The sequence below is a fragment of the Rosa chinensis genome, chromosome 4 (genome assembly GCF_002994745.2).
Source record: "Rosa chinensis cultivar Old Blush chromosome 4, RchiOBHm-V2, whole genome shotgun sequence".
Classification (NCBI taxonomy): Eukaryota; Viridiplantae; Streptophyta; class Magnoliopsida; order Rosales; family Rosaceae; genus Rosa; species Rosa chinensis.
Genome location: NC_037091.1, coordinates 23,628,020 through 23,655,683, shown reverse-complemented (window position 1 = coordinate 23,655,683; position 27,664 = coordinate 23,628,020). Strand labels below are relative to the sequence as shown.

The 27,664-nt window shown below is 39.7% G+C and overlaps 1 protein-coding gene across 2 annotated transcripts; it reads left to right on the top strand.

Moving 5' to 3' along the window:
* Window positions 1-5,466: 5,466 nt before the first annotated feature.
* LOC112197491 (diacylglycerol kinase 4) lies at window positions 5,467-13,789 on the top strand. 2 transcript variants are annotated; one of them, XM_024338202.2, is made up of 12 exons: window positions 5,467-5,998; window positions 6,872-6,994; window positions 7,108-7,245; window positions 7,329-7,414; window positions 8,175-8,274; window positions 9,253-9,328; window positions 10,250-10,332; window positions 10,722-10,792; window positions 11,207-11,284; window positions 11,639-11,726; window positions 12,079-12,195; window positions 13,311-13,789. In XM_024338202.2, the coding sequence occupies exons 1-12, from the start codon at window positions 5,642-5,644 to the stop codon at window positions 13,467-13,469; spliced, it is 1,476 nt and encodes a 491-aa protein (XP_024193970.1). In that variant the 5' UTR covers window positions 5,467-5,641; the 3' UTR covers window positions 13,470-13,789. The 2 variants fall into 2 exon arrangements, with proteins under 2 accessions (XP_024193970.1, XP_024193971.1); XM_024338203.2 differs by having other exon boundaries at window positions 5,468-5,998; window positions 8,175-8,262.
* Window positions 13,790-27,664: the final 13,875 nt, after the last annotated feature.

Sequence of the window (27,664 nt, the reverse complement as noted above, 5' to 3'; positions counted from 1 at the left end):
CAAGCTTGAGTCTCAACAAATTCCCACTCTTGAAAAAATCAAGAAACTACTCGAGCAGAATGTGGATACAAATCCTCAGAAGTTTTGGGAAAAAGACCCAGTGGTCTGTGAATTGAGATTGCACGACATGAACGCTATCTGCCATGTCAAAGCCATTCCTCAGTACAAAGAGGAAGATCAGAAAGAATTCAGAAGTGATATTGAAGATCTCCTGAAGAAGAGATTAATTCAACCTTCCACTAGCCCTCATCATGCTCCAGCATTCTACGTGAGAAATCATGCAGAGAATCTACGAGGAAAAGCTAGAATGTTATTGACTACAGAGATGTCAATAAGAAGACTGTCAAAGACGGCTATCAGATCGCTCAAGTAAGAGTACTGATCAATCAGCTCAGAGGAGCCAAAGTCTTTTCGAAATTCGATGCAAAATCGGGTTTCTGGCAGGTCAAGATGCATCCTGAGAGCATACCTCTCACTGCATTTGGAACACCACAAGGCCATTACGAATGGTTAGTAATGCCTTTTGGTCTCAAGCAAGCTCCCTCAATCTTCCAAAGAAAGATGGACAACATCTTTAAGCATGTGGCGGAGTTCTGCGTCGTCTACATAAATGACATCCTGGTCTTCTCCAAAAACAGAGAAGAACACATGAAACACCTCCATGAGGTAGTAAAGCTGATAGTTCAGCATGGAATTATCCTAGGCGAGAAGAAAATCTTCTTTATCCTTGATGAAGTGGATTTCCTAGGGATAAACATCAAGAATGGAGTCATAAAGCTCCAACCCCACATTCTTGAAAAGATCTGAAAATTCCCAAACAAAATTCCTGACGTTAAGAGTCTAGAGAGATTCCTTGGTGTCATAAATTATGGGAGAGATTTCATCCCTAAAATCTCAGGGTTAACAGCAATGTTATCTCCTAAGACAAGTTCCAAAAGAAAATGGAACTTCTCAGAAGATGATGAAAAGATCGTGAAGCAGATAAAAAATCTCTGCAAAAACCTCCCTCCTCTTCAACAACCAGAAGAGAATGATGAAATTATCCTCCAGACAAATGCGAGTGATAATTACTGGTCCGATGTTGTTCTGGGGAGAGCTCCTGGAACTAACATTGAAAAGATCTGCAAATTTTGTAGTGGCAAGTTCAGCCCTACAGAACTGAATTATCCCACAGGGGAGAAAGAAATTTTGGCTGTCAAGAAAACGATTTTAAATTCTCCAGCTTATCTTAGAAAACCCTTTACCGTCAGCACCGATTGTGCTAGAGTAAAGAATTTTAAAAATTTTAAACTTGACAAAGCTGCTGATAGAGGAAGATTAGCAAACTGGCAATTGTTTCTTAACCAATATGATTATACTGTTGAATTAATTGCAGGAAACAAAAACTATCTTCCAGACACATTGACCAGAGAAATGGCAATGTTCAGCCAAAGACAAGAAGACGAAGGTCGTAATCCCAGAAGCAGAAGGACTGGGAAAGAACAGGAACCTGAAGAGGATCCAAAAGAAACCAAAGAAAAAATTCTTAAAAGGTTTCTGCTAAGCTCAAAAGGCTTGGCCCCAACTGATCAATCCCAGGGTAAAGGATTGGCTAGCCTGTCTCAAACGGCAGACGGTAAAGGCTCATCAAGACCGTTAACGGCTGCTGCTTTGCCAAAAAGCAGACCGACTCCTAGTGGAGTTATAAATGTTTTTAATTATGAATTAAGAACTTTTGATACTCCTGTGTTCAGAACTGGCAGGAGACTGGCTTATCACCAGAAGGCAATCCTGGATAATCTCCTATTTGCCTTCCAGGAAAGAAGCAGTGGTCTAATGTTCCCTGCACTCTTTGCTCTAGCTGAAGAACTTTATGAGAATGCCAGACCACAGACTGAAGAAATTCATATACAGCAGAGTGTTGTAAGGAAAGAAAAAATTTCCTTCCTTGAAAGTCCAGAAAGTGCTAGGGTCCCTATCATGGCACTTAATGAATCAGATTGGCATGAATTCCACAATCTGATAGGAAGGCACAATTCAGAAGACTTAGTTCCTCCAACCCTCTTCATTGTCGCAGGACCATATGTTGGAAGATACCTGGTAAATGTTCAGAGTGAACATCCCCAAGAACACAAGCTCTGGCTTGTTGAAAATGGTTTTGTCCATAATCTGTGGACTAAAACTAATGATGATCTGAAAGGTTTGCTGCCCATTATTGTCAACACAGTCAAAAACACCAGGAAAAACGACTGTACACTTCGTCTGAAGTTTAGATCCACCCCTCCAAAATGGAGCCAGAAGGCAAACGGTGAAGTTGAATATATTCCTCCATATCATTATGTTAGAATCATTCAAAGGAAATATCTTCAATCAGCCTGTGTCGGGTACAATGGTCAACCAAACTCAAGCATTCCCTGGATGAAGGCCATGGCCCTAGAATACATTAAAAAGATCATCTCTGAAGATATCAGCAATACCTTCCTGGCAGCAGGAGAAAAGATCATTATTACTGCCTACGATCATCCTGACGTAGTCAGCAGTGACCTATTCCTATCTCTCACCATAAAAGAGATAGATTCGACTATGGCATGCATGCATTGCGTGGAAAAGCTTGAAACTGACAACCACTATAAAATGTATGTCGATACAGATGTCGAAGATAATGCTACCACTGTTAGAATGGCCCAGACAGACAACAACTCCTTTGTCTTTGGCTACCATTCAGAAACAGACGAGAATATGTAGCATCACGGGTGAAGGAAGAAAAACTCCAAAAAAGTAACTGTAGTAACTTTGACCTTTTAAAAGTTAAAAGCTACTTTTGCTTTCAAAAAGAAGAAACACTTCACCTACCAGAGGAAACATTTCACCTATCTGCTTTTGTTTTTCTCCATCCGACCTCCACCAGCAGGAGCACTCAGAAAAACAAAAGTTCACGGAGTTGTCCTGTACATTTTTATGTTTTGAATTCCAGTTTGAGTTCCGTTCTCTATATAAGGAACTTTAAGTTTCATTTGTAAGGCATCGAAAAATTGAGTAGAAGAGTCTTCTCTCAAAGAGTACGAAAGCCATAGTAGCAGTGTGTTTCCTGTTCAGTAATAGTGTGCTTTCATTACAAGTAAGTATCTGTTCTCATTCTCATGGGTCGCTAAACAGCCTTTTGCTGTTCACCTGAGGATGAGGCTCTGAATTTTTAGAATGTATTTCTGTTGAATAAATAAAGGATACCCACCTATTTTGTCAAAAAGAAGCAATAGTAAATATCATTTTGATCTGTGTTGCATATTCTATTCTCTATCGCTATCTGTTTCTTAATCCTGCATACCAGCTAGAACCATCACTATCTAGTTAGTTCTTATAATTATTCTGAAGTTTGAAAAGTCTTTACTTATCAGAAAAAACCAATTTTAAAAACTAAAATTAAGACAAGCAGCAGTGATTCCGCCTGTTAAAGTATCCGTTAGGAGAAAAACTTAGGCATGTTGAAGGCTAGTCTTGTTTTCGTTTTTGTTTTTTTTATGAAGTTTTTAAAGAAGACAAACACTCTAAAGCTCAGGATAGCATAGGAACTACCCATTTTAGTCTTTTCACAAGAAAATAGTAAGTTACATAACTACGTGTGCATTTGGGAAAAATACCTGAGATACCTGGGTAAACGGGAAATAGCCCTTGAATTATCATATTAAACCAGCTTGTACCCAAAGGAAGAATTTAATGATTTTGATATTGAGCTTGTACCAAATGGAAGAATTTCTCAAGCGCAATCATAAAGCAAATAGTTGTCAAGCATCCTAAAAAGGACTATTGTCCATCTCGTGTAAAATTCTTTAGAAAAACATGTGCAATATGGGCCCTAAAAGAAGATATTAAAAATTGATGAAGCATTATGTAATTGGAAAAAGAAAAAAGATACATTACTTGGGGGTTGAGACTTGGGAGTTGGGACAATGCCATTGGCTGTAAAAGAAAAGAATCCCATCCTCTGGCTTCCCATGTGAAGCATGGAGAGAGACAAGGCCATAGTGGATGGGATCTATGAATGCACGATACTATATACAATCAATCACCAACAACCAACAATAAACATTGTATTGAAAAATTGATATTGGCCAAGACAAAAAAGTTTTCAGTTCTCCTCATTGGTATTTATTAGGATCAACTAATTACTTATTAGAGAATTCAGAAATTGAGTTAGAATTAGATCAGGTTACAACTATAACTTTTTTTTTTACTTAAACAAAAAAGAAAAGAAAACAAACTTTCTGAGCTGTTATATAGTAGGTTATTTGTAAAACTAAAAATGTAGAGATCACAGAAGTAAATTTACGAATAGATGAAGTGATGATTTCAAAAAGAAAAAAGAAATGTGCCCACATCAGATATCGATCACACACCCTAACTTTGCATGCAATGAAATGTAGTGGTTCGTAAATGCGACAATATCTTCATTACAGGGCATCAAATGCCCGTGGAGGTGGAGGTTGCAGTTCATTCAAAGATTGCAACTACCTGACGATTCAACATCCACCCATCTAATTAGTAGCATGCAAGTTGTTTCAATTGATCGTTCTCCAAAAACATATCCCATAATCTGAGATTCCATCATAGTTGATCTGCAATAAATCCACATCCATTTATTTTTGATGTGGATGCCTTCGGTGTGGTTCATGTTACTATGTCATATGCATTAATGCATATACTATACTTTCTTTTGTCATAACATGTCAAAAAGAAAAAACAAAGTTTTTTGGTCATAATCAACTTTACAGCATTCTTACTGTAATCCTTTATGTTTGGTATCATTGTAGGGGAGTACAATTCTTAAGGTACTATTTTTGATTTGTGATGCGATGTGTACCAGAAGATGATTACATGCAAATCATATGTTCAACTTTAACCAAACAAGTCGTCGAATTTATCAAATGACTAATACTGACATTTTGTTAGTAGTATTTGAATAAGAACTTTCTTGGTCTGTTTCTTGATCCCGCATATACTATTTTGGGGATTAATATTAAGTGACTTACATCTTGATTGTTCTGATGACCTTAACTGAATCAAGTTTGAGAAAAATTAGTGAAAAAAAAAAAAAATGGAGGATCCAGCTACAACCTAAACATAATGACCTGGCATTGACGAAGCTCTTTCACAAGTTCAACTCAAACAAAGAAAACTTACGCGTAACGCTAACTTAAAGCCCTTGGCAGTTGATTACATCTAGTCCTCTTTTCGAAATTAACCGCAACCCCGAGGTCGTTAGTAAAAGAAAAAGAAGACAAACAGAAGAAATAAATAACACCAAAAAAATTTGAAAACGAAACCCATTCGCTCCAATTTATTTTAATTTTGTTTAAACGCGTGTGCGGTTCTTAAATACAATATTATTAAAAATTAAAATCGAGATAAGATGGAGACTGAGGGACGGCTATAAATAGAATCCCACATTATTTAATATCCATAAAGTACTGTTTCTACAAAACTTGATTCCTTCCCATTGGCTTTTCGCAATTTCAATTATTGCAGAGTGAGCCCTCTTTTTTTTATTTCTTTCCTTCTCTTTTTTTTCTTTTCCAAAACGCGGTTTTTGAAAGAAGAGAGAGATAGTTTGAGAGTTTGAGAGAGAGAGAGAGAGAGAGAGAGACCGGAGATAATAGAAAAGGAAATGGAATCTCCGTCGTCATCGGCGACGCGCGTGACGGCGCGATCGTCGGTGATGGACTCGATCAGGGGGTGCAGCCTATCGGGGATTCGGATTGACAAGGAGGATTTGAAGAAGAAGCTGCTGATGCCGACCTACATACGCTTCGCCATGAGGGATTCGATAAGGTTGAAGGACCGGACAGCCGGAGAGAGCCGGCTTCCCGGAAGCAGAGACCTCGTCGCCGTTCCCTCCGACGGCAATGGCGAGGAGTCGTCGGCGCCGGAGATGCCTATGGTTGTGTTCATTAATCCGAAGAGCGGTGGCAGACACGGACCTATGCTTAAGGAGAGGCTTCAGCTGCTCATGGGCGAAGAGCAGGTGCGTCATTTTGACCCGGTTGACCCGTTTCTTTCTTTTTGCTGACCTATTCGGGTTTGAATTAGTATTTCGACGATTTAAATTAATTCATTTTCCACTTCGAATTTTTATTTTTATTTTTTTATAGTTTATGAACTTGTGCATGAATTTTGCGTGTTTTTTTTTGTTTTTTTGTTTTCTTACGATTTACGTGTGGTTTAGGGGGTTTTGGTTACGTGGAAGAATTTTGGTTTCTTCTTCTTCATCATCGTTTTTTTTTTCTTTGGGAGATTTTTTCTTCTAGTGTTTCTGGTAGTGTTGCAATTCTCTGCTGTTTAGTTAGGTTGAACAAACATGACTGAAATCAGATCTGAAATGCTTAGGGAATGATTGAACAGGCGAAGCTCAAGTGGTGCTGTTCTATGCTCTAAGGCCCAGTTTCAGATAGCTTAGCTTAAATTGTAAGCAGCTGTAGCTTTTAGCTTATGAAAGCTGTTTTTTTACCAACTTCTATAAAGCGTCGCTTAATGGTGTAACATTTGAAATAAGCGGCTTTATTTAATTTTACCAAACACTTTTTGCTACTTGACTTATAAGTTAACTTATAAGTCAAGTAAAAGATGCGCAAATATTGATTAGTTTGGGTATGTGAACTTATAAGTTTGAGGTTATGAAGTCTTTGACAATGAGCCAGACTGCTCTTATATATATGCTTGCAACACAGTGCAAGTGTGTTTGTTTTATGTTTTATGTTTTTGGTTTGCTTGTCCCATTTCGTTCCTTGGCTTTCTGTTTTTGTATTCCTTTTGCTTTGTTCTTCAGAGGTCTCTTTTAATATTTATTTAATTTGTAGACATTGTGGTTTGCCTGAATTGGAAATATTTTGTTATGCAGGTTTTTGACCTCTCAGATGTGAAGCCTCATGAATTTGTTCAGTATGGATTGGGTTGTCTTGAGCGGTTTGCGGAACTTGGTGACAAGTGTGCAAAAGAGTGTCGTCAAAAGATCAGGGTTATGGTATGACATCGGGCACATTTTACCTAAAGATTGAAAACTGTTGTGAATTTTGGCATATTGTGAGATCCTACAATATATAAAAGACACAGTAAGATACTTGAATCATTGGGCAGGTTGCAGGGGGTGATGGGACAGTTGGTTGGGTGCTAGGTTGTCTATCTGAGCTTCAGAAGCAGGGCAGGGAACCAGTTCCTCCAGTAGGAATTATTCCACTTGGAACGGGAAATGATCTGTCTAGGAGTTTTGGTTGGGTAAGCTTTCTTCTGCAATGAGTTTGGATTGTTTAGAGATTTTTCTTGTATGACTAAGCATTGTGTCTATATGTTCTCACCAGGGTGGCTCATTCCCTTTTGCCTGGAAATCAGCCATAAAAAAAACTCTTTTCAGAGCTACTACAGGTCCTATTTGTCGTTTGGATAGGTAAGTTCTGGTAATAGCTCACAATCTGTATAATCTGAATTAGATGTACCTGTACAATCTGTCTAATCATGCCCAGCGAATGATCCGTGCTGAGTTAGTGATCAGTGAATTTAGAATTTGTTTGTACGTACTGAAATTTTGTTTGATTCAGGGCCGTTAATTTTTCACCTGAAATGTATAAATATTCGCAACTCTTTACTGTGTTTTTGAAATGGTTTAGTTCAGTCAACTCGCCATCTCAGTTATGTGTCCATCTGTATCCTTTCCAAGAAGTTTGATGAATTGACTGCAGTTGAGATGCAGGCTCCTTTTTCTCCCCTGTGGACAATGTTGTGGGTTGAATTGAGCCTGATTAATTTCACAGATGTCTAATGACTAACCCCGAGATACTTTAAAACGTTACCAAAACCTATGGAGGGGAGATAATTTGAAACAAGAACATGGGTTTAGGATTTATATTATTAGATGCTTAATGCTTGTGCTTGAAACATGACATGAAAAGATGGAAAAGTATATGAAATTGATTGCAAGTCCCTTTTCTTTGGAATTATTATTTCCTGTAATGAATAGTAATAACAGTCACTAGTTTGTACCCTATATACCCCATAATTTGTTAGGTACATTTTATTTGTATAATCTGGGATGAAGTCCAGTTCTCATAGCCAGCTCCCTTAGTACTTCGTAGTAACAAGAATACAACTTAAATATGGGTTTTGGTGAAGCTAACAGTTGCATTAATATTTGTTTTTGCATGGTGCAGTTGGAATATTCTAATACAAATGCCAGATGGTGCAGTTTTGGAACCACCTCATTCTTTGAAGCTTGCCGACGAGTGCACTCTCGATGAGGTTGTAAATCTGGTACTTGAATTCTGCCATTTGCATCGTTTAGCACTATTACTGGGTTTACCTTCCCAATCTTAAATTTTGACAAATAATTCCTTCACATGTGAAATACTGTGCAAATGCCTGTCATGATTTCAAGTTACTTGTCTGGGTATAAATTCGGTTTTTGTATTGCTCAAATCTCTGTATCCGATTGTGTTATCTTCTGAAAACGAGACTTAAGCTTATAAGAACAGGACTATCTTTTGAAAGAAATATATAAGACCATCTGTTGGAACCTCATAATAAGACTCTTGTACAGCCAATTCAATGAATGAAATTATGTGTTTCTTAAAGGTATTTTCTTCTATTTTACATTTTCGTTCTTATTTGATAGAGGCCCATATAATGTCCCTGCAAGTACAACATCCCTTTTCCACTCCCTAACATTATCCTAGTCACTTAAAATATTTTTGCACCAATAATCCATTAGAATCACCTACGTCACCTTTTCCCTCTTTTGATGTGGACTAACCCATGAATCCTTTCCAGGAATTGGCTAAAATGCTCTAAGAAATTTGCGGACAGTGACTGCTGGAGCGCTTTATCTTCATCAACTTGCTTTGATATATTTTTTTTTTCAAAATATCATACCCAACTTGCTTTGGCATTATCATTTCCTCTTTGAAATAACGTGAAATGCTTTTTTCCTCCTATTTTCTGTATCTATAACTAGTTAGATCTAGCATTTTTGGATACTGGTAGTGTATCCTTTTATAACGAAGTATCGTGGTTAGGGAATGGGAGCTCAAGAAGTTATGGAATAGGGAGCTAGTTTGGGAAAATGGATGAAATATGTGTAGAAAATAATGCTTGAATACATAATATTGTTGTCAGAGTATCATATTCTTGTTTGCTACAAACAGTTTTTGTGCTTGGTGAGATTTTTGTTTATATGTTGTTAAGGATACAATAGTTCTATGTTTTACGTTTGACATTTTCTGGTGACTGCAGGGTTTGGAAATTCAAGGGCGGTTGCCTGAGAAACGGACTTGCTATGAAGGAGTGTTTTATAATTACTTTAGCATAGGTATGTAAACTTATTGTAGAATGGCTGTATTTATTGATCCACCCATGACTTTTAAACTGGTGTATGTGGTTGGATAGTGATAGTATGTTGCACGCACGTCACATATCATATAAGCTTCTGTGCAGAACGTATCTGAGTGTGTGAGTACTTAGCTGTTGAGTAGAAAGTCTATTCCGAAGTATGCTTTGTATATCCAATCCCTTTTTTGTGTTAGTGTGTTGATCTTGGTTCTTTTTCCTTTCTTGCAACAAATGACACTTCTAGAAGTAATCATATTATATTGACAATGGATCTAGTTGCCTACGGGCTAGTTTGGGATTGCTGTGACTTTTAAATAAAACTGCCGCTGCTGTGTTGTGAGAATAATCAGCTGTGAATTAAAACAGTTTCATGTTTGGTAAATAATATTTTTAAAAGTGTTGTCAGTACATAAAACAACTTCAGAGCGTGTTTTTATCCACAACAGTTTCTAAAAGCAACCTCTAGGCTGCTTCTAAAATCTGCTGTCAGTGACCTGTAACTTTCAATTAAAGCTGCTTTTTATTTATTTACCAAACACATTAAAATATGAAATTTTGAATAAAAGCTGATTTTTTTTAAAAGCGAAGCAATCCCAAACGGGGCCTACACACCCTTTTTAGGTGTCAAAATTTTTCTTACCTCTACCTTATCATAAACAAATATATGTGGTTGGTCAGGTAAGAGTGTTTTGTATCTAATGTGTAGGCTCTCAAACCCATTCACCTATGATGATAATTCTGTTGTACAAAATATTCTGGTTGAGAAAGATTATATGAAGATGCTGATTATGTTGGTTGTAAATTTTCTCCACTTTGCACTGGATGCAGCCTTATGTGTTCTTGCTTATGAGGAGCTCTGCTGCATGTGACACTTATAGATTTTTGTTATTTGCTTATTCAGGGATGGATGCCAAAGTAGCATATGGATTCCACCATCTAAGAAACGAGAAACCCTATCTTGCACAAGGTCCAATTTCAAATAAGGTCTGATTGAAGTTTAATCTCTCTTTATATATGATTTGAATTATTTTGCTTGCTTGCTGTATAGTAATAGGGTCCAATTCCAATGAGGTTTGATTGAATACCTCTATCATTATATATGATTTGAATTTCCTTTGTGGCATGCTTTTTAGCAATGATATTATTTGCAGAGCATATTGAATATTTGAGTGGAATAGTGTTCATTTTAGCACAAAGTTTCCTTCTTGATCACTGGAATTCCAGAAATAACAGATATTAGAAACTTGTATGCTATTGATTTATTTATTTATTTTAGTATTATTTAATTGTTACACAATGAAGTTAGAAATACAGATTATTATTTAATCATACAATCATGTTTTAGCATTGTCATGATTAGACTGTTATTGCAGTTGGTTTACTCTGGTTACAGTTGCACACAAGGCTGGTTCTTCACACCTTGCACAAGTAATCCAAGTTTAAGGTTTGATATCTCCAAACTAAAGCAGTATTTATTTGCTTTGATGCTGCTCTCTCCTTGTCGTTCAGTTTTGTCCTGTCCAATGTCTTATGTTGATTTAGTAGGATGTTTTTATAAGCTGTCTTGCTAACTATCTTTTGCCCTTTTTGATCTATACTACGATACAAGAGAACTCTCCTTGTCTAACAGAATATAAAGTACCAAATACATTCCTTTCACATTAAAAAAGTTTAATAATCATTTTAAAAATGTGAGGTTATTATAGAAGTTAGACATGAATTGTTCTAAGCCACTTTAACCACACTGAAGTTAGATATCAAACCACAGACATTCCTTTCACTTTGATTTAGCTTTATTTGTTTCAAAGACTGAGTCTCTCTCTCTCTCATGTGTATGCAATTATTTATCTGGTTGTAGGGGACTAAAGAATATCCTAAGGATGCATGTTAAAAAGGTTAATTGCTCAGAATGGGAGCAGATTCCAGTGCCATCAAGGTGCAGTTCTTTCTTTCTTTCTTTGGGTATAGTTCTGATAACATTTATGTGATTGGCATATAAACCTTTGTACTTATTATTATTACTATTATATATTTATTTGTTTATCTTCACTTATCTTTTTCTTTAATATGATCCTGTAACACTACACTGGAAAGGAAGTTTCCTTCCTTGGTCATTATTTGTGACTGCATATTTCAAATCTGTATCTTTGTTTGTTATTATGTCTCCTGAATGTAAATTGATACAAACTTAGAAGCTGACAGACATGAACTTGTAAAGCGCAGATGTTTCCATTTTTTTTTTATTTGTTCTGTTTGCAACATCTTATATTGTTATGTTGTTTTCTCTCAGTGTAAGGGCAATCGTTGCTCTGAATCTTCATAACTATGGGAGCGGAAGAAACCCATGGGGTAATCTGAAGCCTGATTACTTGGAAAAGGTACCATAAGTTTTTAGTGAAATGATGTGGTGTTGCATGCAAGTACTTTGGAGGATGAGTTTTGCTGTGTTCAAGAGTGTTAGCACACATATTTTGTTCTCTACGATCAGTTGCAACTTTAGGTTTCCTTGTCAGCTTTCCTTATGCCGGGAATTTTTTCTGATGTTTATATACTTTGTCATGATTGGTTTATATATCACTACTTTCAATCAGTATACAAGAAAGTTTCCTGAAATCATGACAGTGCAATCAGGCCAATCGCAACTTTCATTTGGTTTGTTATGAAATCATGCTTAAAAGGGCAATCCTGAATTCCAAGCTAATAGTGGTTAGCTTAAATTTTGTTGTTCAGAAAGGCTTTGTGGAGGCCCATGCTGATGATGGTCTTCTAGAAATTTTTGGCCTGAAACAAGGATGGCATGCATCATTTGTTATGGTTGAACTCATCTCTGCCAAACATATTGCCCAGGTACAGCAACACTGTTTACATGCTATTAATATCACATTTATATCAAACATGCAAAAGTAAGGCCTTTTAAAATATTGATAACAGCAGGATGTTATTAACATGCAAAAGTTTCATGTTTCATGCTGCATTTTTGAACTCCTGAATGATGTTATGTTTGTGTGTTTGTGCGTATTTTGCTTCATTATCTGTTGATGCTCTAATTTTCTAACGTCTACCCCTGTCATAGTTTATTTATTTATTTATGTATTTATTTATTTTTGAGATGAAAGTGAGGTTTTATTCACTTAGATACAAGCTTTTGTTATCCGTCCTAGTTGCTCGCTATAGACTTGATTCATTTACTAGTTAAGCTTTATTATAGAACTCTAAATTTTCGTACAGCAATATTACATAAAGGTTAAGTAGAATGTACCCCTTTGGTTGTCACAGAAATTTTTTTATCCAGTCTCATGAACTTGCTTTTATAAACAAAACTCCAGTGAAAATGTTGTCTATCTACTCTTACTGGTAGAGATGGAGGATTAATTCGAACAAAAGTAATAAATAGAAAAAATATGTCTTCATTTGGGAATGTGACTTATAAACCTTGGGGCCATGATTCTAAGCGAAACTGTGAATTGAGAGTCACAATTTTGTGAAAAAATTGGAAATTTGTTATTAGCTTCATATTGTTGAGGATTTAAATTTTTAGCCATTGCGGGATCGATTTAAATGTTGAGATCAATGTTTATATTTTGGATGCTTCTGGCTGTTATATTACTACATTTTCTGGTGTAAACAGAATCTTTGCATAGATAAATCCTTACAGGCACACATTTTCTGTTGTAAAGGACTTCTAGGGCTTATAGTTCTAGTGGTTAAGAGCATTTACCTGTGTATTTGAGGTCCGATTGTCCGAAGTTTGAATTCTACTTCCTAATATTGTTTCATCAAGATATTGGATTAATTCTCAAAATGTATGGCCTCAATTTTTGAGTCTGGAACTTGAACTATTGTGCTTAGTTTTTTTCTGTTCATTTGTTCAAAATGCTTGCCATTCTATGCATGCATGCATTGTGCTTTGATATGCTTCCATTGGCACTCACAGATTGTACAAATTGACTGGTATCATTTAGGCTGCTGCAATTCGGTTGGAAGTTAGAGGCGGGGAATGGAGAAATGCATATATGCAGATGGATGGGGAACCATGGAAGCAGCCAATGGACGAGGAATTTTCAACGCTTGTGGAAATTAAGAGGGTTCCTTATCAATCACCGATGATTAGTGGAGACTAATTCTTACTTGGGTGCTGGTGTTTCTTACGGCTGTGAAGTATGTGAAGAGGATTTATCTCCCAAGTGCTTGTAAATTGTATCCATATGCCTATATTTCTTGGTATCAAAGCATTGGTTTGTTATCAAATGCATTGGTTAGTTAAAATCTCCATTGTATTTTCTAGACCTATGTTAGGTACTGTTTTCCAGATTTATTAGTTCGCCGCGAATAAGTTATTAAGATGTAACAACTAACAACTAGCATGAATGATACATTCGCCAGAAAAATTGGTAGCGATGCAATGTATATAGTATATACAACATCAAACGGGATTAAGTGAGTGTGGTATTGCGTTCTTTTTTTCCATTTTCTTTCCTCCAACGGGTTTTATATTCTCAAGCTTTAGTGTCTGCAAGTGCACGTTAGCAGTTGGCGCAGACCTGTGTAGTAGTTTTGTGCCGTCAATAACCCCTATTGGTCCGGCTGGCCTTGCCAGCAATGCTAATCCAGGAAGATTGGGGTCGGTTTAGAAACAAAAACAAACGGAACTAAAATCAAGAATTAGGAAAAATTTCAAATACAATAGATGAGGTATTGCCTACTCCGAATTAAGGTTTTTATACCTTCCAAAATATCACAATGGTACTTTGGTTTGAGAACATGACATAATTTTGGTATTTGCCGTCAATAACTCCGTTAACTCAACTTAATCATTATGCCATTATTGTTGAAGAAATATCGATTTAGTGTGCCTTATCAAACTAGGAGTAGTAATAGGAGAGAAGGTTCTAGATTTACCAATCCTACACGGATTGGTATTCCTTGTAACATTAGAACTAGTACTTTGTAATCCCTATATATAGGGCTCCTATTCTCAATAATAGATACACAATTCTCTCATCAATTCTCTCTCGAATCTCTTTTACTTAAACACGTTATCAGCACGAGCTCTAACCACAAAACAGAAAACCAAAAACCAAAAACCAAAACCCGAAAATCTTCTTTCACCACCGTAGCCCCTAGCCCGAGCTAGCCGAGTCCTTCGCTGCAGACTGCCTTTGCGTGCCCCTGCGCTCCTTCGCTGCAGCCTGCGCGCCCGTGCGCTTGCAGTGCCGTATCGCTGCCCCTGCAGCCTCACAGCAGCCCCTGCTGCCTTGCGCACTGCCCCTACAGCCTTGCCGCAAGCATACTGCCCTTGCAGTTCCGTGTTCCAGCCATCTGACATAACCAGGATTGCAAACCAGTTGCAATCCCAACATAGGATTGAACAACTACTGCAATCCTAGCTTCGGATTGAAGCAGCTTTCGGCCTGCATCCCAGCTACCTTTGCAGCTCTGTCGGCCAGCAACACAATCTACCAGCCACACTCTCGGCCCCATCCCATTAGTGCACAAGCCTAGCACCACCGAGCCATTAGCCACAACCAGGATTGTAAACAAGTTATAATCCCAGGTTAGGATCGAACATCCACTTCAATCCTAGCTTAGGATTGAAGCAGCATATGCAATCCCAACCCAGGATCGATAGCACACTTGAAATCCTACACGCCTGAATCAACACGCGCGTGTATTGAGAATTTCAAATTCTGAAATTCATGAGTAAGTTTTCACTAGTAAGTTGTTCCCATTTTTGAAATTTAAATTTATTTTTATTTTTCTGGGGACTTACAAAATTCTTTCTTCTACATCCCACCTTTTTGTAACGTGGGTTTGATTTGCTAAAAGCGGAATCGTGGGGATTCACGCTATATACGAACTAAGAGCGTTCATGATCTTCGGACTAAGAGCGTCCGTGAGCATCGATTTTTACGAACTAAGAGCGTTCGTAGGCTACGGACTAAGAGCGTTCGTAAGCATAAAAATTTGACCATATAAACGTCATTGGTTTCAATCCAAATCCAAAAATTTGGAGACTATCAACAAAGACAGTGGTTATAACTCTTTCTCACTAGGCGTACTCAAGAGTAATTGTGATGTCTAGGAAAGGTTTGAACTGAGAGAACGGTTTAAAAGTGAGCAACGCTCCACCAAAATCTCGCCTTACCTTACCTGGTCACAACCAAATTGGAATTACCAAATAGATTGAGTCACTACTACTTGTCTATGCTTGATTATCCTTTTTCGATTAAATTTAGAAACTTTGACGTAGTCATTGGCTTTCATTGAAATAAAGTGTCGATTTTGATTCGAACTTTATTCATTCAAGTATGTTTCCCGGAGAGCTAGAATGCCTCGTGGATAGTGCTACTACGCACACCATACTTCGAAATAGGCAGTTATTTCTTGAGATGACGCCTACTCATTCTTCAGTGACTACGATGGCAGGGTCATCTAAATTGATTCATGGTCGAGGACCAGCTCAATTCTTGTTGCCACATGGCACAATCATTAATGTCATTGAAGCTCTCTACGCTCCTAGGGCTGAAAGAACCCTTTTGAGCTTCAAAGATATAAGAGCCAATGGTTTTCATGTGGAAACACATTGTGAGAATGGACAAGAGTTCCTTTGCATCACCTCTAATGACTACGGATATAAACGAGTCTTAGAGAAACTTATATGTCGCTCTAGTGGGTTGTATGCAACCACTATTCGAGTCATTGAATCCAACCATGTCATGAGAGATGATTTATGGGATTCCGACACATATAGGCTTTGGCACGACCGTTTGGGACACCCAGGTCGTGACATGATGATCCGTATATTAAAGACTTCACACGGACATCCCTTTTTCATAACGAAAGGAAGTAAAACTCGAAATTTGGATCAAGGAGGAGCGCCTGCGCCTCACGGTGCCTTCCCCCTTCAAGTCCGGCTACCACAAGCCGGCGCCGCCATCCCCCTGCGGCCCAAGGGTGGCTTTGACGCCACCTCTGCTCCCCTGACTCAAATTTCTACTTCTCAAGTCAATTGTGACTTCATGGCTCAACCAAAATCCTCATTGGTTGTTTCTAAAGCCCATCATTCGTTCTGCAAAGCCTGCTCTTTAGCAAAATTAGGATTGAGACTATCCTATGCAAAGGACACTAAAGAAAATATACCATTCTTGCAAAGAATCCAAGGTGATATTTGTGGACCTATTCAACCACCATGCGGACCATTTCAATATTTTATTGTGTTGGTTGATGCATCGACACGCTGGTCACATGTCATGCTATTGTTCACAAGGAACGCTGCATTTGCTAAACTCCTAGCACAAATAATTAAGTTAAGGGCTCACCACCCTGATCATCCTATTAAGGCTATAAGATTAGACAATGCTGGGGAGTTTACATCAAAGACTTTTGATGATTATTGCATGTCCATTGGGATAGACGTTGAACATCCAGTTCCTCATGTTCACACCCAAAATGGTCTCGCAGAAGCCGCCATTAAACGACTACAAATGGTCGCTAGGGCATTGGTAATGTGCACCAATCTCCCTATTTCTGCTTGGGGCTATGAAATATTGCATGCAACTGTGCTTATTCGTCTGAGGCCCACTGCCACTCAACCCTTTTCTGCGTCCCAGATGGTGACTGGGTATGAGCCTAATGTCTCACACTTACGCATATTTGGGTGTGCCGTTTATGTGCCCATTGCGCCACCACAGCGCACCAAAATGGGTCCTCAACAACGATTAGGCATTTATGTTGGATATGATTCTCCAACAATTATCCTCTACATAGAACCCTTGACAGGCGATCTCTTTACTGCTAGATTTTCGGATTGTCATTTCAATGAGACAGTCTTCCCGTCGTTAGGGGGAGATAAGAACATCAATGTTCAACAGAAACGACAAGAATTGTCGTGGTCTGTCCCTACTCTGTCTCATCTTAATCCCCGAACCGCACAGTTTGAAATTGAAGTGCGGAGAATTCTCGATCTTCAGAACGTAGCAGAATCGATGCCTAATGCGTTTTCTGATATCGCTAAAGTGACGAGATCACACATACCTGCTGCAAACGTGCCTGCAAGGATTGATGTCCCTAAAAATAGAGGACATGATGCCATCTCAAGGGCAATTGAGCATGGCGCCAACGTCCCCTCTCACAGTGATGGTGACGTTGTGGCTAGGCCCATGGCCCCTGCCAGGAAGCGCGGGAGGCCCATAGGTTCGATGGATTCTCGCCCAAGAAAGAAAGCAAGTTTGGCACAGAATAATCCATTAATCATCGATGTGAATAATCCATCTCATGAGAATATTCCGAATTATGGTTATGTCCAAGAGACATCATTGGGGGACACTCCAATGTCAGAACCAACTCCAGAGAATAGAGAGATCTCCATAAATTTCACTAGTGTACATGAGATGATGGATAGAAATTCTTTGGCGATTGATGATGCATTTGCATATCATATTGCAAAAGGAATTATAGAATATGATGATATCGAACCTCGCTCTGTTGAAGAATGTCAACGGAGAGCAGATTGGCCTAAATGGAAAGATGCAATCCAGGTTGAATTGGATTCACTAACAAAGAGACAGGTATTTGGGCCTGTAACGCAGACACCCCCAAATGTAAAGCCTGTTGGCCATAAATGGGTCTTTTTTAGAAAGCGTAATGAGAAAAATGAGTTGGTAAGATATAAAACCCGCCTTGTGGCGCAAGGTTTCTCACAACACCCTGGAATCGACTACGAGGAGACATATTCTCCCGTAATGGACGTTATAACGTTCCGCTACCTTGTCAGTTTGGTAATTTCCGAAAAGCTTGACATGCAGCTTATGGATGTGGTTACAGCATATCTCTATGGGGATCTAGATTCAGAGATATATATGAAGGTTTCAGATGGACTTCAATTACTTGAATCAAGTGGCTCTAAACCACGGAGCGCGTTTTCAATAAGATTAAAACGCTCACTATATGGATTAAAACAATCCGGACGGATGTGGTATAACCGTCTAAGTGACTACTTGATTGGGAAGAGATATATTAACAATGAAATATGCCCATGCGTGTTCATTAAGAGAACAAGTTCCCGATTTGCAATCGTAGCAGTCTATGTCGATGACATGAACCTAATTGGAACTCTAGATGAGTTGAAGGAAACTGCTAAATACTTGAAATCCGAATTTGAGATGAAAGATCTTGGGAAAACACGGTTTTGTCTCGATTTAGAACTCGAGCACCGTAGTGATGGGATTTTGATCCATCAGTCTGCATATACTCAGAAAATTCTAAGGCACTTTCATGAAGATAAAGCAAAGCCTGTGAGTACTCTCATGATTGGTCGTAGTCTTGAGCTAGGAAAAGATCCGTTTCGTCCAAAGGATGAGGACGAAGAACCATTAGAGGCTGAAGTGCCCTATTTGAGTGCAATAGGCGCATTATTGTACTTAGCTCAATGCACAAGACCATACATCTCATTCGCAGTGAACTTGTTAGCTCGACATAGCTCTGCGCCAACACGCTGCCATTGGATTGGTGTAAAGACAATCTTTCGATACCTAAGAGGTACGATTGATATGGGCCTATTTTATCCCTACAGAGAGAAGAGGAATGACGGAAGAATGGGATTGGACCCCATTAGGTATGAAGCCGCCGTCCATAACATGACCGTCGGCCATGTTGTCACCGCCAGCGCCGCCGCCGCCCATGGTGGCCGGCCTCACCCTATTCCCCTCCATCAAAATGACAACAATGTTTTGATGGGTTTTGCTGATGCAGGGTTCCTCTCTGACCCTCACAAAGGTCGCTCCCAAACGGGTTATGTCTTTACCATGGGAAGCACTGCGATATCTTGGAGGTCTACGAAATAGACCATTGTTGCTACTTCCTCGAATCATGCAGAGATTATTGCTCTACATGAAGCCGTTCGTGAATGTATATGGCTAAGGTCTGTAATTAGACATATTCAAGGAAGTTGTGGTTTGAAGTCTACAACAGATGAACCTACATGCATTTATGAGGATAATGCAGCTTGTATTGAACAAATGAAGTTAGGTTTCATCAAGGGCGACAACACCAAGAATATATCGCCTAAGTTCTTTTATAATCAGCAACAACAATCACTTCTAAAGATTGAAGTGAATAAAATCCGATCAAAGGATAATGTAGCGGACTTATTCACCAAGTCGTTACCTAAATCTACCTTCGAGAAACATGTGAAGAGCATCGGATTAAGAAAGTTATCCGAACTCCCACGATTATAGCAATTAGGGGGAGATATCGACATCAGGGGGAGTTATGATGTCTACATGTTCGATCTCGAAGAGTGAAGGACGTGTTGTGCTCTTTTTGTCTTTCGACCAGGATTATTTTTGTCCCACAGGGTTTTTGTTACCTAGCAAGGTTTTTAACGAGGCAACGGATGAAGCGTCACCACCAAGTTTGAATGGCACAAGAGGGAGTGTTGAAGGAATATCGATTTAGTGTGTCTTATCAAACTAGGAGTAGCAATAGGAGAGAAGGTTCTAGATTTCCCAATCCTACACGGATTGGTATTCCTTGTAACATTAGAACTAGTACTTTGTAATCCCTATATATAGGGCTCCTATTCTCAATAATGGATACACAATTCTCTCATCAATTCTCTCTCGAATCTCTTTTACTTAAACAATTATTTATTTTTCAAAGGGAAATTTAGGTGGCGTTCGGTAACGTTTTCAAGTCATCTTTTTCATTTTATAAAATGAAAATAGCTTGAAAATGCGTTCATTGGTTTGTTTTCAAAAATGCAGAAAATAATTTTTTATTTTACTCGTAAAACAGGAAAACGACAAATAGACGTTTTCACCTTTTCATTCTCATATTTTAGAAAACACGGAGATATATTTTCCAAAAAAAAGAAAAAAAAAGAATGTGCTCTATTTTTCCATATTCTCACGTCGCTATCTTCTTCTCAGGTATCTCTCTCATCTCTAGTCACAATCTTCTCTCATTTTTGAAAATTGTTTTCAGAATAAGTTACCGGATACATTTTCGGATCTCGAAAATCCAATCTTGTTTTCTCGTTTTTATTTTCAAAATCAGTTTTTGAAATATCATTTTAAAAAATGTTACCGGACAAGCCCTTAGTATTTTCATATTTTCATCTCTCTCTCACCTCTCACGGCTGGTCTCCTCCAATCTCGTCCAATCGGACGCTGAGCCTGAGATCAGAGCTTGTGATCTGACCAAACCAAACCCAACACCATCGTGCTTGACTCTCAAGACTTGAGAAGATCAACACTTTTTGTTCTTCTAAACCTACTTAGTTCTCTTCTTGCTCTGATTCTCATTCTCCTTTTGGTCTACAACAGCTTCTATGTCTTCTGCATCACTCTCCCCTTTCCCGCCAAACCCCCGCCGAATCTCGCCGGAAAACCCTTCCCAATATGAGCCCCTCCCTTTTCTTCTTCTTCATCGAAGCTTCAATCCTCTTCTGTTACATATGTGGTGAAAGAAGAAAATGCATGCATGTTCTTGACAAGGCCGGCCCTGAGGGTTGCCCAGTGAGGCGGTTGCCTCAGGCCACCGGCTGCCGGAGGCCTCTAATTGTGTCTCAGCTATTATATATACATATAAATAAGTTATTTGGGGAGGTGGAACGTATGTGGCAAACTGGTATAGTGGAAAAGCTGCCTTGGAGACTTTGTAGGTTCAAATCCCCTTAGTGCGAATCCCAGGCTGTTTATTTGTCTTTATTTTTTCTTCTGACTTCTTCTATTTTTTTTCCCTCTCCTCTCTTCTACTATCTTTAATTCTTTTTCTAGATACCAGCTCTTATATACAAATTATTTGATTGTTAAAATGTGAAATTCAAGTGAGGCCACAAGTTTTTTTTTTTTTCCTCAAGCCTCTACAATCTCAGGACCGGCCCTGGTTCTTGAAGACCCATATGGCCTCTCTCCAAAACCCAACAAACTGAATCATACCCATTTCGAAATCTAAGTTTCATAGGTCAAGAAGGTTCAGAAAACACAAGCGCAAGCTCAAAGCCATACCCATTGAGACGAATTGCCTGTGTCTCAGAGTCAATTCTATACAAGAATGAGAGATGTTATAGCGTTGAGGAGTTTGTCAAAGATGAAAAATGTGATTGGGGCTCAGACAATTGACCTCCAAACCGGTAATTGGAGCCGATTGAACAATGTTGTGTTGGTGTTAGACAAGAATCATCAAATTGTGGTGGCTGTGCTTGGTTTCGTGAAGGGAGAGAGAGGAGAATGGGTGATGAGGTGTCAGTAAGTGGGTGGCCAAGAGAGAAAATGAAATAAAAGAAAAATGAAAGAGCATCACGCGCAGGTAGCATTCCTGATGAGGAAACAAATTTACCTTTGAAAATACGTCTGAGTAACGAAGTTATGATGGTAGGTGTTAAAATTGTGTCGGGTTTTCAAACTCATTTTGGAAAGTACAAAAATCTTAATTCGGAGTCTATGTACTGAGCAACAAAGAGAAACTTGGCTTCTTGTCAATGGATTTATTAGAAGTTGGTTATATGCATGTCCATATGAACAATTCATATCATCGGCTTTTATTTACGGTTATGTTGGTAATATGTATTAGCATATCGGTTCGGTTATTCCAAACATCACTTCACTAGTGAGTTTTTAACACCGTTTTACAATAAGAACTAATCCTCGTCTCTCATTGTTGTCTCTAATGGTAATTTCATAAGAGGATAAAGGTCAAATAGGTCAAGTGAGAAAATTTAGAGGAAAAGCATCGCAAGGAGCATATAGGGTTTTGGGTTTTTGGCTTTTGAATTAAGATTAGGGCTCATGCTGATAACGTATTTTAGAAAAAGAGAATTCAGGAGAAGATTGAGATACTTTCATTGATATAGGGGCCAATTACAAGTACAATATTTTCGAGTACAAGTAGGAATATGCTAACCCTATTACGTACAACCAGGCTAAGTAATCTTAAACCCACTTGGACTAGGCACACAATATCTTGATTCCCTGCAACACTTATGTGGTTTTGCAGGAGTTTTTTAGCCAAAATAAATAGTAAAACTAAAAGCGTGGTAGGCAGCCACAAACCACATAACCCATAACATTCAGCTTTCATCCTTTCCTTCATTGATTTTAGTTGTTAATTGGGAATGTCATTGATTTTGTTTTCTTGGAAATATTGGATCACCCAATTTTTACACACTTGATGATGATAACGATGATGGATTTCGTTAATCAAACATTATTTGATAGAAAAGGCTGAGAGGCAAAGGAAAATGTAGTTTAAATATGTACCTGGCTACCTGCTATTGCGTCTACAATGGTGTTTCCACTAATTAATATATACTAGATACTTTTACATCTTGTCTAGTAAGTCTATGCTAACTAACCATTCAGTGATTACCAGTCCTGTTGAAGGAAAATCAAGTTTAGTGTGCCTTATCAAACTAGGAATAGGAATAGGAGAGAAGGTTCTAGATTTCCCAATCCTACACGGATTGGTATTCCTTGTAACATTAGATTATGCACTTTGTAATCCCTATATATAGGGCTCCTATTCTCTATAATGAAATACACTTCTCTCATCAATCTCTCTCAATACCAATATACTTAAACACGTTATCAGCACGACTCTAGCCATAAAGAAAAAAAAGAAAAAAAACCCCACAAAACTTCCTTTGCCAAAAATCTGCCGCAAGCACTTGCCTGCAGCCTTCTGTCTACCTGCGTGCCGACTACCCCAGCAGCCCTGCTGCCTGCCTTCCCTGCGCGCCCGTGCGTCTGCAGCCCCGCGTCGCTGCCCTGCTGCTCCTGCAGCTCTGCCGCACATCTGCTGCCCCGCGCACACCTGCCCCCGCAGCCCGTACGCACACCTGCGTTCGCTGCTGCCTTGCCGGCAACAACTGCTGCCCCTACGCTGCCCCTGCAGCGTCCCTGCTTCCCCGCGCACACCTGCGCACGCTGCTGCCCCGCCTACGCACCCGTGCACCTGCAGCCCTACACCACTACTGCTGCCCCTGCAGTTTGCCTCCGCTACTCCTGCACCACTACTACCACCGCAGCCCCTGCTGCCCCGCATTCGCTGCACGCTTCTACTCGGATTGCTTCGCTCCATCACGCCTGCATCGACACGCGCGTGATCCAAAACCAAAAAGTAAGTATCCAAAAGCGTAAGTTTTAAAGTTCCTAAATTGAAATTTCTTCTTTTCTCGGGGACTTAAAAACCTCCCTTCTTCTTCATCCCACCTTTCATAGAACGTGGGTTCGATTCAATGCGGAATCGTGGGGATTCACGCAATTAACGAACTAAGAGCGTTCGTAAGACTTCGGACTAAGAGCGTCCGCAAGCATCGATTTATGACCTTATAAACATCATTGTTTCGGTCTAATCCAATTTTCTTGGAAATCGATTTCTTGGTAGCATAGCTCGGAAATCTTAAATATTTAGTTGTCGTGGAAGTTTTAACTCCGAAACTAATATATTTCTTCTTCTTATTTCAGGATGTCGAAACTTGACTTCCCTGCACTTACCTCAACTGGCTCGGACTATCATAGTTGGGCCACGGATGTTGAGCACCATCTCACTTCAAAAGGGATCCTACCCTTAATTCAAGCTCCTAATCCTACTCTCATATTTGAGCGTACGGCTACGAACAATGCCACCGCCCTCATCTTGATGAGGCGCCACATGGATAAATCACTCCGACTGGAGTACATGGCAATCAAGGATGCTAGAGAATTATGGGTCGCGCTAGAAGAGCGATTTGGTAATATCAAGGATACCCTCCTCCCTGACTTGAAAGTTCAATGGGGAAATCTACGATTCGCCGACTTCAAGTCTGTAGCTGAATATAATTCAGAAGTTCTACGCCTCAAAACCATGTTGGGGTTCTGTGGACAACCCGTCACAGAGCAAGAACTAATTGAGAAAACTCTCTCCACCTTCCCCGTCTCAGCAATTTTGCTCTCAAAGCAATATCGAACAGAATTCGATACTAGACGGATCACGAGATTTCATCAGCTCATTACTATTATGTCTGTAGCTGAAAAGCATGATAATATCCTCGTGAAGAATTATAATTCAAGGCCTATCGGAACTAAGAGCGTTCAGGAGGCGAATTATAATCATGCACCCAAAGGAGGGCGCAAGGAGCGGAACCCTAACAATAAGGGACATAACGGACGTTTTGGTCCATATAACCGCCCTACAAAGGAAGGAAACCGCCACAATGGAGCGGGAACACGTGGCAACAAAAGCCAACGTGGGAGAGGGGGACACATGGCCGCCGGCCATAGGGGTGGCGCCAATGTCCAACACGGACGCCAATCTCGTCCTCATGCACAAGATGCATCTCAATTCAAGGGAGGAAATCGTAATGATGCATGCCATAGATGTGGATCTATTGAACATTGGTTCAAGCAATGCAATGCAAGCAAACAATTAGCTGCACATTACAAGGCATATAGGGAATTTCGAGAACATGAGACCTATCTTGCCGAAGATGTAGAAGAAGAAGGTGATGATGCACACGCCAATCTCACCATAGCGGACTTTAAATCTGACAACGAATTGCACAAGGATGCTGCAGATTTTGATTAGTATAGTCCTTTACTTTTCCAAGAATTATGTAATGGCTATTATGCCTTAAATCAATAAAATGACTTATTGTATTAACTCTTTCCCTCTAGGCGTACTCAAGAGTACTTGTGATGTCTAGGCAAGGTTTGATCTGAGAGAACGGTTTTAAAAGTGAGCAACGCTCCACCAAAATCTCGCCTTACCTTACCTGGTCACAACTAAATTGAAATTACCGAAAGGATTGAGTGACTACGATTTGTCTACGGTTTGATTTTTATATTGGATTAGATTTTGGTCAAGAAACTTTGATGTAATCATTGGCTATCATTAATAAAGTATCGACTTATTTTATTCAAATGTCTTGGACATATTCTAAATTCGAACTTTATTATTTTTCAGTATGTTTCCCGGAGAGCTCGAATGCCTCGTGGATAGTGCCACTACACATACCATCCTTCGAAACAGGCAGCTATTCCTATGGATGGCGCCTACTCGATCTTCTGTGACTACGATGGCTGGACCATCTCAATTGATTCATGGTCGAGGACCAGCTCAATTTATGTTGCCTAATGGCACTACTTTGAATGTCACCGAAGCTCTTTATGCTCCTAGGGCAGGAAGAACCCTATTGAGCTTCAAAGATATAAGAGCCAATGGTTTTCATGTGGAAACACATTGTGAGAATGGACAAGAGTTCCTTTGCATCACCTCTAATGACTACGGACATAAACGAGTATTAGAGAAACTTATGTGTCGCTCTAGTGGGTTGTATGCAACCACTATTCGAGTCATTGAATCCAACCATGTCATGAGAGATGATTTATGGGATTCCGACACGTATAGGCTTTGGCACGACCGTTTGGGACACCCAGGTCGTGACATGATGATCCGTATATTAAAGACTTCACACGGACATCCCTTTTTCAGAACGAAAAGAAGTAAAACTCGGTTTTTGGACACCGAAGGAACCCCTGCGCCTCACGGCGCCGTTCACCCCCAAATCCGGCCATCCTTGGCCGGCGCCGCCTTCCCCCTGCGGCCTCAGGGTGGCATTGACGCCACCAAGGGTCCTTTGTCTCCAACTTTTACTTCTAAGGTCACTTGTGACTTTGTGGCTCAACCAAAATCCTCATTGGTTGTTTCTAAAGCCCATCATTCGTTCTGCAAAGCCTGCTCTTTAGCAAAGTTAGGATCAAGACCATCCTATGCAAAGGACACCAAGGAAAATATACCATTCTTGCAAAGAATTCAAGGTGATATTTGTGGACCTATTCAACCACCATGCGGACCATTTAGATATTTTATGGTGTTGGTTGATGCATCGACACGCTGGTCACATGTCATGCTATTGTCCACAAGGAACGCTGCATTTGCTAAACTCCTAGCACAAATCATTAAGTTACGGGCTCACCACCCTGATCATCCCATTAAGTCTATAAGATTAGACAATGCTGGGGAGTTTACATCAAAGACTTTTGATGATTATTGCATGTCCATTGGGATTGATGTTGAACATCCTGTTCCTCATGTTCATACCCAAAATGGTCTCGCAGAAGCCACCATTAAACGACTACAAATGGTTGCTCGAGCATTGGTGATGCGCACCAATCTCCCTATTTCTGCTTGGGGCTATGCAATATTGCATGCAGCTGTGCTTATTCGTCTGAGGCCCACTGCCACCCAACCCTTCTCTGCGTCCCAGATGGTTACTGGGTATGAGCCTGATGTCTCACACTTACGCATATTTGGGTGTGCGGTCTATGTGCCTATTGCGCCGCCACAGCGCACCAAAATGGGTCCTCAAAGACGATTAGGCCTTTATGTTGGATATGATTCTCCAACGATTATCCGCTACATAGAACCTTTGACAGGCGATCTCTTTACCGCTAGATTTGCGGATTGTCACTTCGATGAGACAGTCTTCCCATCGTTAGGGGGAGATAAGAACATCAATGTTCAACAGGAACGACCGGAATTGTCGTGGTCTGTCCCCACTCTGTCTCATCTTGATCCCCGAACCGCACAGTCTGAAATTGAAGTGCGGAGAATTCTCGATCTTCAGAACGTAGCAGAATCGATGCCTGATGCGTTTTCTGATATCGCTAAAGTGACGAGATCACACATACCTGCTGCAAACGTGCCTGCAAGGATTGATGTCCCTAAAACTAGAGGACATGACGCTAACTCAAGAGGATTTGAGCATGGCGCCAACGTCCCCTCTCACAGTGATGGTGACGTTGTGGCTAGGCCCATGGCTCCTGCCAGGAAGCGCGGGAGGCCTATAGGTTCGATGGATTCTCGCCCAAGAAAGAAAGCGAGTTTGGCACAGAATAATCCATTAATCATCGATATAAATAATCCATCTCATGAGAATATTCCGGATTATGGTTATGTCCAAGAGACATCATTGGGGGACGCTCCAATGTCAGAACCAACTCCAGAGAATAGAGAGATCTCCATAAATTACACTAGTGTACATGAGATGATGGATAGAAATTCTATGGCGATTGATGATGCATTTGCATATCATATTGCGAAAGGGATTATAGAATATGATGATATCGAACCTCGCTCTGTTGAAGAATGTCAACGAAGAGCAGATTGGCCTAAATGGAAAGATGCGATCCAGGTTGAATTGGATTCACTAACAAAGAGACAGGTATTTGGGCCTGTAACGCAGACACCCCCAAGTGTAAAGCCTGTTGGCCATAAATGGGTCTTTGTTAGAAAGCGTAATGAGAAAAATGAGGTGGTAAGATATAAAGCCCGCCTT